Here is a 14,535-nt window from a genome sequence, read left to right on the forward strand (position 1 = left end):
CGTCACTACCTTTTTCTCTAAACAGCTCAATCAGAGCTGTCCCTCTGGTATACTCAGCAAGTGGTGATTATTCTAAACCTATAATAATGAAAGAAAATATCAAATAAACCTTGTTGATGTTGCAATGTTCATCTTCTGTGGAACAGCAGCGCCATCTTGAGGCTATTGTCAGAAATACAGAAACTTACATTTTACAGTGCATGCATGTCCTGGTTTGTGCTCTAAAATAAAAACTAGGAGATATTCAAATTATCTATGTTTAAATAATTCTAATATTTAAACATTTAAGTTTAAAATCGGCAAACTGTTTTTATACGTAAAGGATACGTTCTGCTATAGCAAAACGGCCGAAATACAATTATAGCCAAATAAAAGTGACTGTGACAGAAATAGATAAATAAATGATAAATCACTGTAAGCAGATAAACTCAATTATGTAGAAAAAGTCAAATAAAGGATCTCAATAAGAAAAAAAAAGATGGATATCTGCCACACTAACCTCGATACATAACATGTTTGACAATACACGCACACACATACCCTAGTTGTGTGTGTCGGCTTTGCCCTGCAGGTGAACTTTACCGCCCGCTCACTAACAGCCGCAGCAGGTACATGTGATGTTTCACCACTCCCGTGTTTAGTGATCGTGGTCTGACTGAAGACACACCCGGTTTATTTGGAACTCACACTCAGACGTGTTAGCGTTACATTTTATTTCGCACAACTCACGAAGTTGGCTAGCTAACACTAACGTCGTTGAGCTAGCCCTGTCAGGCGGCGTTAACGTGTTAAAGGTAACGCTGGGTTAAAGGAAATGTTTTCAGACTATCGCAGTAAATATAAAATATGGACTTTCTTCAGCTAACAGCGGTGGCTGTCACCTCCAGCGATCCCTGAAACACTGCAACATCAGGTAAGAGGAGCTAGCATGCTACGTTACCAGGCTAGCTAGTCGCTAGATGTGTTTGAGTGACTTTTTCTGAATATCTGAAACTAATCTGCCTGTTGGAGCTCACATCTTTGGTCGCTTTAAGGCAGTTATATGACTTAAGAACAGCTGGCTTGTGAATGTTGGCCGATGTCCTAACTTCACCTTACCACACTGGTGACAGCTAGCTAGCCAGCTAAATTAGCCGCTACACCGGCAACCTCAATGTTTTGAAATGTGACTCATGGCTGCCATCTGATTTCTCCAGTTTGAATCCACTGTGGCCTAACCTAACCGGTTTCAAAACGGCGGCGGCAGCACAGGAGAAACTGGACCCGTCCGGCTCAGCATCCAGCTCAAAGATGGAGTTGGCAGCGGTGAGTGCTGCCATGTTTGTCATTGACAGCATGCAGACAAATGGTCAATTACCTGATGCGACACGTTTCCCTCGTATAACAGTTGGGATTTTTAGCGCAGGGAAACATGAGTGATGTCTGTCGCTTACTTATAGAAATGCCATTTCAATTGTAGCTCTCAGTATTTCTAGGGAAATGCACACCTTGTATGACAGTATAGACCCACAGGCGACTTCATTAGGTACAGGCTTGTACACTGTAATCCTAAAGTGATGAATTGTTTTAGCAACAATACTCAGATAGGCAGTAACATTTAAACAATGCTCTATTATGTTGGTACTATGAGGCCCAAAGTCGTCACACACACAAAATATAACACACATTACACCAAAAAGAGCATGCTATCATGTGGTTTACACCAATTTTTAACCCTACTGTCCAAATCTGACAGCAGAAATTGAGACTCATCCAACCAGACTCATCCGCTTGCTCATAGGGTCTCGACTTGATTGTTGGGGTTTTGTCTATTTTCTCAGTATTATTGTAGGGTCTTTACCTTACAATGTAAAGCACCTTAAAACTCTTAGAATAAGATTGAATTGAATTTCTTCAATCGTTTATTGTCCAGTATTGGTGCAAATTGCCGCCCATGTGAATTATAGCCTCATTTTCCTATTTCCTTATCTATGGACTGGCTACATTGTGATCTGCTGCTGCTCTAGCCCATCTGCGTCAAGGTTTGACCTGTTGTTTGGTCAGAGATGCTCTTCTGCATACTTGCGTTGTAACGAGTAGTTATCTGAGTTACTGTTGCTTTAGTTAAAGCTTAAAGCAGTGTATTCATCCTTCTCTGACCTCTGACACCAGGAAGGCATTTTTGCTGTCACACACTGAATTTGTTTTCCTTTGTTTTGGACCGTTCTCTATAAACCCTGGAGATGACTGTGTAGGAAAAATCCCAGATCATCAGCATTTTCTGAAATCCTCAGACCAGCCTGTTTGGCACCAACAGCAGTGTCATGTTGAAAGTCACTTACATTAAATTTCTTCCCTATCCTGATGCTCTGTTTGAACTTCAGCAGGTCGTCTTGGCCATGTTTACATTAATTAGATATTTGCATTAACGAGTAGTTGAACAGCTATTCTTAATAAAGTGACTGAGTGTATAGCTTCATATTTTCTCCTGTTAAAACTAGCATCCTTATTTTTGACCTAAATGTAAAGTCCACGTGAACTGCTCCATGACTCATGCTATTTGAAAAAAATGCATTTTAGCACTGAGCTATACAGAGGGGCGAGTGCCAAATACAGACGCGCGAGTGTGTGTGTTTGAAAGATAAAGATAGAAGCCCGTAGAAAAACGTGGGCTAGATTAAGCTTCTGCTTTGGCTGCTGAAATGGGGGAGGGAGGACGGGAAGCAGGAGAAAAGCCACTGTAGGTTGGCGAGAGCGAGTGAGCGAGGGAAGGTTTGTAAGAGATGGAGGTTTATTTTATAATATGTTATTTGTAAGAGCAGCATCACAGATAGAGGGAGGTGAAAGTGGGCAAAATGCAGGAAAAACAGGATTCTCAGAGCCGAGCCCCGGGCATCCCGGGGAAGGTAGGACAGCATCTTTGTGCTTAACGTGTGATTTAAAGTGTCTCGTGTGTGTTTGTGTGTGTGTGTGTGTGTGTAAAGGCAATGTATAGAAGGCTGATTATGATTATTTGTGGTTTGTTATTGTTGTTGGAATATTTATTTATTTTTGCCAATTGATATAATTTCTGTTTAACAGTTTACCTTCAGGTGTAGCTAAATTTAGCCCCTGTCTGCGTGTCACATTCTGCCTGCCTTTTTGTCTACAAGGCATGTACCCACTGATAATGTTCAGTCTCACTTTAATTCTATGCAACAGACAGTGTGTGTGTGTCTGTGAGTGAGTGAACTGTCTCTACACATCTCCATCATCTCCACTGTGTAGGAACCTGGCCTCTGCTCTGTGCTACAGGGTGTTTTATTGCAGTGGAAATGTCACACAAACATATTTAGATTTTAATCCTAAGTCCAATTCATGTATATTTATGATATGATATTTTCTTTGCTTTGTCAAGCTGTTTTTATGCATAGTTGTTTGAGAATGAATATATACAGATTTCTCTGCCATTCAGCAAGAGGTGACCAGTGGCGAAGAAGATGCTGAACGGCATATTTTTCTCGTTATCCTCTTTACGCTGTGACTAATCCTTTACATTTCTTTCTGCTTTATCTCCCTTCTTGTCTGTTTTCTGTCTCTGTCCTCTTTTCTGGTCCGCCATTTCTTTCTCATGTCACTTCCTCGCTTGTCCTCTCGTTGGTTTTCTCCCATCCTTCCTTTTCCTCGTCTCTCTGTCGGTCTCCATCGTCCTTCTTTATGTCTGTCGTTGTCCTCAGGCTCACCCAGCTCTCAAAGCCTTTATGTGTGGCTCCCTCAGTGGCACCTGCTCTACACTCCTCTTCCAGCCTTTGGATCTGGTGAAGACACGACTGCAGACCCTGCAGAACAATGCCAAGCCCGGGTGTGTGTGCACACACATTCACACAGATACACAGTGAGAACATTTCACCTGCATGTACATCAGACACGTGTACATCACCATGCCTCTGATTTTATACTTTTTTCTCTCCCCCTCTCTTTTTCTGACTTTAACCCACTCACATACACATAAAAAGCATAAGAGGACAAAATCTTCTGGCAGTGCCAGCCTCAATCTCTTGGTATGACCCATATGGGGCAATTAGTCACACCAGCAGGATGTAATTATGCTGTCAGGCTGCTGGGTTGCAATTACAGCCACTGAGAACAGCAAATGTAAACATTTAAAAGTGGAGTTTTATTTATTTCACATGTGGAGGCCTTTCTTTAGCACAGAGCTCCAGAAGGATCATTTCTGTGGTAATTGATTTCACAGTAGTGATTCACCACAGCTGTAACCATTTATTGTCAGCATGTCTTTGAGTGTTTACAGTACTGTGCAAAAGTCTTGGGCCACCCCTCATTTATTTATGTTTTGCTTTGAAAATTGAAAACTAGTGGAGCAGTGTATGGAAATAGTTTGACTTTCAAGTCATTAGAACTGTACAATATTTGGTGTAGCTGCTTTAATCCGTCAAGACAGTCTGAACTCTGCTGGGCAAATTTTCTTGTCATTTCTTTCAGTAGTCTTCAGGGATAGTTCTCCAGGCTTCAAGGACGTTCAAGGCTCTCCTTTGGATGTTGGCTGCCCTTTGTTCTGTTCTCTGTTAAGGTTGAGGTCACTGCTGAGGTCTGGGCTCTGGGGAGGCCAATCCATTTTCCTAAGAACACATCACGCTGAACATGTTGAATTTTCAGCTAATAGCTCTTTGGCAATCACCTTCTTGGTGCAAAAATAGTGTTTCATGCCTGTCAAACTGTGGTCTCTAGATTTAAGTAAAGAAAATGGGAACAAATGATGTGTTTTTATGACAGGCTGCTCTTAAAAAAGTCCCTAAAGATCCATCCATCCACTTAGCTTATCCTTATCTGGTATGGGCCGGAGCCTATACCAGTTAGAGGCAAGAGGCGGGGTACACCCAGGAAAAGTCGCCAATCTGATAACACAGAGAGACAGACAACCATTTGCACTCACGTTCATGCTTGGGGGCAATTTAGAATCACCAATGAATCTAGCCCCACTAACTACAGTTCTTAGGACTGTGGGAGGAAGAGGACCCATGCAAACTCCACACAGAAAGATGGAGTCGAACTCATGACCTACTTGCTGTGAGACAACAGTGCTAACCGCCGTGCCTAAAGATACAATTTAGAATTAAATTTTTGTTAAGTTGTTTGTTTGTAGACACAACACTGGTTCATCCTTTGAGTTACGTGTCTTATTTTATGCTCTAATGACTCAGGTCAGTGTTAAGTGGCTTAACAAACCAAAAAATAAATAAGTTCCTGAAAGTGGTCGGGTACAAGGACTGGACTGAAAATTGGTGGAAAAGCAGCCAATTTCCAAATAAAAAAACTTTGGAAGACCTTCAGAAAGCCTGGCTCCTTGGAAGCAAAATATAAATTAGAGGAGGCTTAAGTTTTTTTGCACAGTAGAGTGTAATGTTTTTTTTGTTTTGTTTTATTTGTTTGCACAATTTAATTTGTTTGTATTGATTTCAAAATTTTGTCTTGCAGCGCACCCAAGGTGGGAATGTTTAGCGTTTTCATCAATGTTATTAGGACAGAGAAGTTCTTCAGTCTGTGGAAAGGTGTTTCACCGGTGAGCAACTGAATGCACCGTTTTCATTATTTACAACAAATCCTGTTTGTTGCATGTTTGTACGCAGATGGCTGCCCTTCCCCTGAGCCTGGTTCTACCAGAGGTTTCTTCCTTTTAAAAGGGAGTTTTTCCTTCCCACTGTCACCAAGTGGTTGCTCATAAGGAGTCGTCTGATTCTTGGGGTTTTCTTTTGATTATTGTACGGTCTTTACCTTAGAATAAATAGAACTTTTGGGCGACTGTTGTTGTATTTTGACGCTATATAAATAAACTGAATTGAAATTTTATTCTCCCACCAACACTCAAACTCATAGCGCATGCTCCCCTCTAAGAAACCCATGTAAATTATGCCTTTGTTTTTAACCAAGACAACAAAAACTGTTCTCCCTCTGCAGTCATTTGTGCGCTGCATCCCTGGGGTGGGTATCTACTTCAGCACCTTCTACTCCCTGAAGCAGCACTTCTTCCTGGACCGAGCTCCCAACGCTGGCGAGGCAGTTCTGCTCGGAGCGGGTGCCAGAGCTGTGGCCGGAGTCTGCATGTTACCATTCACAGTCATCAAGACGCGCTTCGAGGTATCTACCAGCTAACAGACTCTGACGCCAGATGGTCAGAGATGAAATATCTACTAATCTTCTCACATCTGTTTTTAAAATAAAGTTGTGGAACTGCTTTTAGTCAGAGGTTTTTGCTCTATTTTATTATGACCCTCTTTTCTGTGGAGACACGTAGTGTGGATACAAAGGCAGTCATTTACATCTATTGTCACTCAATCAACCGCATGATTAAAGACATTTCATTTCAATTTTTCTGTGTTTTTCAGAGTGGCTTTTACAGTTATGTGAGTGTGCCCGGTGCTCTGAGGAGTATGTATGAGACGGAGGGAATCAGGGCTCTGTTTTCTGGGCTGACTGCCACGCTGCTCCGCGACGCTCCTTTCTCCGGCATCTACGTCATGTTTTACAGCCAGGCCAAGAGAGCGCTGCCTCAAGGTGAGAGTCACACTCAGTCAGCAGATCAAAATGGAGGTTAAGAAAAATGTGAAGAGTTATGTTTTGCCAGGAACATAATGCAGAAATTTGCATTAGTGTTTTAACGCTTGTGCAGAAAATCAATCGGGTGGATTTAGTGCTTGTACAGTTCGTTCTGTGAGCAAAATCAGTAAAGCTGCGCACAGACTGATAATGAATGACTGAAGAAGTAAATTGGGTGGCTAAAAATTCTGCAAGCAGCTGTATGCAGCACAATCAGAATCACATTTATTCACGTCCACCACAGAAGGTAGCCCAGCTTATATGAACCATTAGAGAAAGTCCTTTATTTTCTTTGACAAGTCCCTCCATCGTGTAGCAGTTTCTGCATTCACATAACACACGAAAGATCCTGGATTCAGTCTTGGGAGCAGACACAAATCCCTTTGTGGTTGTGTCAGAAAGACCAGCCAGGGTAAAAATCTACCCAGTCAAGATATGCGGAGATGCCCGCTGTGACGGCCCCTTGTGAATAAGAGAACTTTTATTTAATTATGAGCAAAAATCCTGAACTTGATGCATTCCCATTTTCACAATTTCTTTCCATTTCACACCTTTTTTGTGCTAAAAGCACTTGATGTAAAACATATGAAGCAACATGTTGTGGAAAACCCTCACTGTGAGCACTGATGTCTTGGTAGCGCTTCATAATACGACTCTGATGTAGTTTCCCAACTTTTACCGTGTAAACAAATTAAATGGTTTATGGCAAATGCTTAAAATGTAGGTAGAGAGAAAAAAACTGAGTAACAATAATTATACTGTGAGTATATTGTAAGAAAGAAGGTTGTTTTCCTTTTGTAAATTCTAATTATCTAGTAATATTAGAGGTTCATGTTTTATTATTGTGTAACCTTACTTCTGTCTCTTGTTGTAGGTGCACAGTATCATTGAGGGGATGTGAGGGCTTTTAATTGCAATGTGCAAAAGGGGTTCTTACATGGTAATTGCAAGTTACTATTAGGAGTGAAGGCTTTAATATAGAATATCCTGTTTCCCCTTCTTACTCTGTAATTAAACAGTATTATTAAAATGATGGCAGGCCTGTGTTACAGAGCATCCCATTTCTCCTAATAGTAACTTGTAATTACTGTCTAAAAATGGGTTCTTGCCTTGTAATTGCAAGCTACTGTTAGGGGTGTGGCCAAGTGAATTAGTGATGTACATTAGGGCTGCCGCTATCAAACATTTAATTAATTGAGTATCGATTAATAGAGTAATGGGATAAGGCAGCTGTTCTCAAAATACCCTTTCACACTTTAAATACTGATAAATACTTTTGTCTTATTAATGAGCCATAATAAATATTCAAAAGAGAAAAGCACAGGTCTTTAACAATCCACTGCTTCATGGTGTAACATTTTTAGAAACTGCAATATTTTTAGTATTTTACCCAAAAACAACATCTGTCAAAAACCCTCTCACTGTATTTACATGCCAATAAAAATGTGGGTGAAATGCTCGCTACAGAGTTTTAAACATTAAAACATCACAGCAAGAAATTTGTGTCGAATATGCTTTATAATCGAGTTACTCAATGAATCATCGCAGCTCTTTGTGAAACTGTGATGTTTAATGTTTTCCACGTATTTTTCTCTTTCTGTGGTTTGACTGATTGTTTTTATTTAAATCATCTGACATCCTCGGGTTCTCTTCTCTCAGAGGTGACCTCGGCGCCCTACGCCCCGCTGGTGAACTTCAGCTGTGGGGTGATTGCGGGTGTCATGGCATCAGTAGTAACGCAGCCTGCAGATGTAGTGAAGACTCACATTCAAGTCAGACCCTCCCACTGTAGCACAGCAGGTGCAGTTCGCCGCATCTACATGGTGTGTACTCACGTTCTTGTTGTGTTTTTCAGTAAGAAGCAACACTTTCACTATTATATAACATCTAACTGAGGATTGCTGCTCTGGCCTTTCCTTCAGGAGCACGGCATGGCTGGGTTTTTTCGTGGAGCTGTGCCCAGGTCTCTTCGACGCACTCTCATGGCTGCCATGGCTTGGACTGTGTATGAACAGCTGATGGCTCGAATGGGCCTCAAATCCTGAAGAGCAAAAGTTTTTAGCTGCAAGAGAAGGGAAAGAGCTATAAGAGGATACTTCTGTATTATTATTATTATTATTATTATTATTATTATCATCTAAGAAGTAAATGGAGCTGAGGAGCTTACAGGGTCAGTGAGCCAGCAGTAACAAGATAATAAGCAAAGGAAGTAGGTGGATAAATGCCTGAAACACATGAGTAAGAGTGCTCTGTTTGTGTGTTTGCTGTGTGTGTGTGAAACTGTTTGGGACTGTGATGTTACACCTGAAGCACTCTTATGTCCGTCTCGGACTGTAGTGACACTCCCTGCTGTGAAGTGAACTCGTCCCTCCTAATATTTATGTTCCTGAGGTATGGCTACTAGCGATCAGAAAACGGGGCCAGTGGCTCTTCTGGCTAACAGAGTTGCCTTTGACGATGTTTTAAAATACCGTAGAAACGAACGAGACACTCAATAAGCTGGTGTCACTTACATCCGATGAAGAAGCAAAGCACTGCAGGTTCTGCCATATTTGTTCTGACAAGATTGAGCAATGTTTCGTACTTGCTGACTGATCTCTTTTTTTTTTTTAAGAAGCAGAGAAGTTTATTTGTTTCAGGCTCAGACAATCAGTACTCACACAGCTGCATTATGGGAAAATGGAGGCCAATGCTAATAACTGTGTTAAAGCCTTTGTTGCTGTATTGCTTAAAACTTTGCTAGCTACGTTTATATAAAACTATGGTGCGTTTTCGACTCGGCGTAATGATAGCCACATCTGTAGCTAAATCAATGAATAGCAGTGATTTCATCTCACGAGAAAAACCCAACAAAAAAGTCAGGATTTTATGGATTTTTTTTAATTTTAAATGAATTTTATAAATAAATTGTTTGATTATTTGTAGGATTTTTCATTTTGAGACAACCTGTGGAGCTTATCAGTAGCACTGTGGTTTTGATTCTCGGTAGTTTTGCTTGTTTTCTGCACACAGGAGTAGCATTTTATTATATATATATATATATAAATTTTAAAAAAGGCAACTTTGACTTTATTTTATGATGAGGGATTTGATTTTTGTAGGAAACACTGAATGTAAACACAGATTTCTGCGTTTAAAAGAAAACTCCACCTTTAAAGGCGCTGCAGGTTGCCCTTCACCCTGCATTTAAATGAGCACTTTCACAAATTTATTTTCTTAGTACACATATATATATATTTAGGTTACCAGGCGAAGTTGAAGTCATTTAAGTATTTCAGGTTTTGCTGAAGTCAGGTACCTCCTCTGATCAAACAGTATTTCCAGAATATTAAGCTTCCAAGTGAAGCATTGCTTAATCATTGCGCTGACATGTTTATAAAGAGTCCATACCGGTGATGGAGCTGTGGATCTTGTCTTTGTACAGCCTCATTCTGGAATTGTAAATATGTGACTTAATACAGAGTTGCTGATTTAACAAAAAAAAGGGTCACACTAATGAATTCCTGTAGAGTGTTTGCATAGATGTTATTTATTATTAATATAAACGAAGAGGTGGTATAATAGAGAATGATGTCTTTGTGTCTGTACATAAAATGCAAACTGAAAGACCACTCGGTGCCATCTTAGAACAGCGATGGTTGCCACCAAGAAGTAATTGTGTGTTTTACGTGATAGGAGTTTATAATAATGGCTTCCTGTGAGTCAGCAGATAAGCCCAGTTTAATGAAAGTGAGGCGCTGAGCGTCTCTTCAGACCTACAGGCTGTTTAAAGGAAAAAGGTAGTGAAGTAGGAGTTCATTTAAAAGCCTCCATGTTTGCTGTCTTAACTTGAGCTGTGCCATAATTCCCACCACCTCACCTCCATTGTTGTGACTGTCCTGCATTCAGTGTTATGGTAGACACTCTGTCTGTGCGCGTGTTTGCTCAGACAGATGCTGTGCCTGTCTGATTTTTAAGTTGAATAAAAATCTCCTGTTTCTGTTTTTGTTGTTTCCAAAAATGATTTTGACTTTGTGTTATAAATGAAGGGGAGTTTGATGTTTGATCATTTTATTTGCAGTTTTGTATCCAGAACATCTCTCCTAAACCATACCGACTACAATGTGATCCACGTTACTGACAGAACATGCATGTTGCTATTAAACACAGTCACATTCAATAGATATTATCTAGGGCTAGCCTGTGAGAACAATGATGAGGCATCTGCATGTTATCATATACAGTTTCCCACAGAATGTATGGAGGGCATCATTAAATAATTAAATGTGTTATCAATTAAAATTTAAAATGTATTTAATATTTTAAATGAAATGAATTTGTTTATATATTTAATATTCAGTGTTAATTAATGAGACATTTAATTAACTAATGACATTAATTTAATTATTTATTGATGTTTTATTTAATTCATTTTGGCACCCAAAGCCATAACATTATATTTATAACTAATGTATTGTGCAATCTGTTCTCATGCTAAGACCATCAAAGACAAATTTATTATCTACTACACTCCAAACTTTTATTTTGAATGTTCAGTCAGTCTTCAGTCTGCTAGCCTCCTGCTGAATCCCTTGCTGAAAACGGTCCTCAGCATCAATCAGTTGTCTCAGGTCTCTCCTCCGATATCAGGCGCACTTCAATCCACTGCAGCTGGACTGCATCAGAAGCCTTTTTGTGCTCTGAAGATCCCCTGTGAACTGGATGGCCACTCTAATCAGCACTCGCAGCTGGAAGCTCTGGGCTGCTCGCTTTTTCTTTTCCCCTCCCCTCACTCCTCCTAACTAGTCATGGCAGATGACCTCTCCTGCCTGAGCCTGTTCGGCTGGAGGTTTCTTCCTGTTAAGAGGGAGTTTTTTCTGTCTAACGCCACAAAGTACTTGCTCATAGGGGGTCGCTTGATTGTTGGGGCTTTCCACTATAGGTTGTTAAAATTGTTGCCATGTAAATAAGCCTGGATTAAACTGAAATGCTGCAGAGTAGAATGATGAACGCTGTCACCAGCTGCAGGCCAAGACTGTGGAACTGGAGTACCTCCACAGACTGAGGAACACACTGGATCAGCAGCTGGTTATTGATGAATATGGTTAAGAAAGAACAGATCTTCTCTGGCTCTTTGTGGGAAACATTTATACAGCAGCACAGCATGTAGGAAGCCTTTCTCTTGAACCAGCCTAACATTAAAAGATGACGTTAAGTAATGCCACTTCACTAAAGATTAAAAACCAAAACGGTTGGCAAACCTATGAGAATCCATTTTTAAGTCTTTTACACATGCAAAAGTTTCTAAATGAATTTTTACATCAAAGTTAAATTCTAATAAACATTCTCACACTTTTTCTACATTTGTTTTTAGAAAAATAAAGCTGACAGACATTCGTGTTGTATGTTTGTCATTCTGCGCTACATAGGATGAAAGAAAAACCGGATGACTCTAAATCTCAGCACAAAAACTAGAGAAACAAAAACTGAGAAAGAAACCTTTGCTTTAACAGCTCAAATGCAATTGGGATTTACACACAAATGAAACTGAGTTTCTCTTTGCAGTCCAGATTCTCCCACACTCCGTTTTTGTTTATAGCTCCACAGTAATTTCGACCTGGACACTGGTGCTCCCGATCCCCTACTGACCAGGCCTCGTATATCAGAGGGCTGCCGTCCACCCACAGCCAGCGATCAGCCAGGAAGCACAGCCCGATCCACACCCGATCGGTGACGGTGCCCTGCTGGATCTCTTTCAGGGTCAAAAGGTTCTCGGTCTCAGAGGTCAGACTTGTGAGCGTAGTGTGTGTCTCTTTACAGTACTCCAATGCTTCCTCCCAAGCCATCTTCTCCTCCATCACTGTTGTGCTGAAGCAGAAAAAGGGCAGTTCTCTCAATGGTGAGGAAGCAAACCATCCCGTCCCCATGGTACAGCCGTCCCAGCAAAGATAATATGTAGATGGTTGGGACCATTTCCAGTATGTGCCTGTTTTGTAGAGACCGATCCAGAACTCACCAGAAACTTTTCCCAGGGTTGCTTTTCTCAGTTGCTTCTCTTCCCAACTTGTACTTAGAGGGGAAAGATCAGCGTAATTGGTTTGGCAGTACCGTTGAGCAACATACCAGTTCAACCTGTTTTGCACGTACACATGTTTACCAAATTTCTGCCCTGTCAGGTACGGCGAGGCGTTTACAATAAAGAGCATTTTCCAAAGTAGGGTCTTCATGCTGGTTCAGCCGACTGGTGTGATGAGCCTTAGCCTGTGCTTCCTCCTCAGTTATTGCTTGAAATAAATCGAGGAACACCTCCTGCTGACTCCCTCATTCTTCTGTCACTGCATCTCATGCAAATGACATCATGTAAATACAATTTGATTACCACACCCTGGATTTTTACTCCGCCCATCATCTTTAATGCACTCCAACCCCCACACCTCCATGTTTCATGTGAGTTTTGAGAGCATCAGCAAAGACCACATGAAATATTAAAAACTACTGTTGCCTTCACAGTTCATACATGTTAAGTACACATTATCTCTCTGTGATACTGAAGCTGATTATGCTGATGTAATGTGGTCTGTAATGGAGAGTAAACCACCCAGGTAAGTTCACTTAATGTGGGTATAGATAAAGGTAAATAAATGGCTATATTAAAACTAACCAAGAGTTATAACACAAGCTGCTGATAGATTTATCTCACACTAAAAGGACATGTTGGTGACATAACATTAAAGCACGTGGTTAATGTAGTCAGGCTTCAAAGCCAAAAGTAAAATTGAAATAAGCACTGGGTTCATTTTGCTTGCAAAATTGCAGGGATGAACTTGTGTCATGGAAGTCGGCACAAATATACAAATAAATTTGTTTAGTAAATTTATTTCCATTTCACATTGAGAAACAAAATGTTCTGTTTGAGCTCACATGTCATTTTCTCTTTCTACACACTTCCCTCATGTTTTCTGTGGCAAAACTGAAGCCTCAGTGTGCATCACAACCTGCCAACAGCCTCTAAAAGAACAGTGGCAAGGAAAATATACTGAAGGGGTGTGAAAGGGTCTACTGAATGTGTGTTATGCAGCCATGTTAGAAAAATAAGCAGTCAGACCATTTTCTAATGTGCAATGAACACAAAGCAGGCTCAGAAATGACCAGATGTGATACTATAAAGCTTTAATTATATGTTGTTGGTGGCCCCAAATAAACCCAGATGGATTGATCTGTGCATTAAAACGTGTCTGTGGACGCAGGTTGTACAATTTTGTAAAACAGCCTGTTCTCAAATGTCAGGCTGGTGCAACCATAAACATAAACTAGGATGAAATAGGAGACTAAAAATAACGACAATTATATTTGATCAGAGGACCCCATTCATGTCTTTATAGCTGGCTGAAAAGGGCTGTAGCGCTCTCTTAATTATACATAAAATAGAGGAATTTAGCTACAAAATTTATTTATATAACTCTGGTTCTCAGGTTTGATTTAATCAGTGTCAACTGATTGTTGGTTTGGTAAAAATTTGATTACAACTTGCCTGATGAGGTGTTAAAAGGACATTTTTATTGAGACTTGATGTGGATGGTGTGGTACAGTCTGTGGTGTGATTGGTGTAGCAGGCTGCTGTGTTTACAACATGTACTGGTCATTGTTGCCTGCTGTGAACAACAAAGACCTGACTAACGGCGCAGAGTCCACCCATCAGGGATGACTCGCCACCACGAACTGTGTGCTCTCTCAGAAGAGTCTTTATGTGTGCGTCACAAAAATGCACAAAAATGCACGTGCAGAGTCTCTCTCTCGCTCTCTGGGAGAGGCAGGCCATCAGAAAAGTGAAGGAGTGAGACAAAGGATCAAAAAGAGGTGGAGCTAAAAGTTAAAAAATAAGAGCCAATCAGAACTAGAACCAGCCAGGAGCCAATACACTAAGAGCCTGCTTTACATAGTTGTAGCTTGTCATCTGTGTGTGTGTGTGTGTGTGTGTGTGTG

At 40.6% G+C, this 14,535-nt stretch overlaps 2 protein-coding genes across 3 annotated transcripts; one reads left to right on the forward strand and one right to left on the reverse strand.

The window, feature by feature from the left end:
* Positions 1 to 514: 514 nt before the first annotated feature.
* slc25a38b (solute carrier family 25 member 38b) lies at positions 515 to 10,556 on the forward strand. 2 transcript variants are annotated; one of them, XM_086296229.1, is made up of 8 exons: positions 515 to 913; positions 1,197 to 1,305; positions 3,696 to 3,820; positions 5,455 to 5,539; positions 5,935 to 6,114; positions 6,363 to 6,531; positions 8,233 to 8,396; positions 8,496 to 10,556. In XM_086296229.1, exons 2-8 carry the CDS (start codon positions 1,291 to 1,293, stop codon positions 8,616 to 8,618), a joined length of 861 nt encoding a protein of 286 aa, XP_086152355.1. In that variant the 5' UTR covers positions 515 to 913; positions 1,197 to 1,290; the 3' UTR covers positions 8,619 to 10,556. The 2 variants fall into 2 exon arrangements, with proteins under 2 accessions (XP_086152355.1, XP_086152354.1); XM_086296228.1 differs by lacking the exons at positions 515 to 913; positions 1,197 to 1,305 and adding an exon at positions 2,535 to 2,885.
* Positions 10,557 to 12,083: 1,527 nt separating this feature from the next.
* LOC147328083 (rheacalcin-1-like) lies at positions 12,084 to 12,479 on the reverse strand. The gene has a single exon (XM_086297419.1). It carries the CDS (start codon positions 12,477 to 12,479, stop codon positions 12,084 to 12,086), a length of 396 nt encoding a protein of 131 aa, XP_086153545.1.
* Between the last annotated feature and the right edge of the window lie 2,056 nt (positions 12,480 to 14,535).

Source organism: Aulonocara sp. 'chitande type north' Nkhata Bay, linkage group LG6 (genome assembly GCF_057382095.1).
Source record: "Aulonocara sp. 'chitande type north' Nkhata Bay isolate Kocher_YH1m ecotype deep benthic linkage group LG6, A_spYH_male_GT1.1, whole genome shotgun sequence".
Lineage (NCBI taxonomy): Eukaryota > Metazoa > Chordata > Actinopteri > Cichliformes > Cichlidae > Aulonocara > Aulonocara sp. 'chitande type north' Nkhata Bay.

Coding starts and splice junctions, on each gene's coding strand:
- slc25a38b (XM_086296228.1), top strand. CDS start 2,835: ATGCAGGAAAAACAGGATTCTCAGAGCCGAGCCCCGGGCATCCCGGGG. Junction 2,886..3,695: donor CCCCGGGCATCCCGGGGAAG/GTAGGACAGCAT, acceptor CGTTGTCCTCAG/GCTCACCCAGCTCTCAAAGC. Junction 6,115..6,362: donor TCATCAAGACGCGCTTCGAG/GTATCTACCAGC, acceptor TGTGTTTTTCAG/AGTGGCTTTTACAGTTATGT.
- LOC147328083 (XM_086297419.1), bottom strand. CDS start 12,479: ATGGGGACGGGATGGTTTGCTTCCTCACCATTGAGAGAACTGCCCTTT.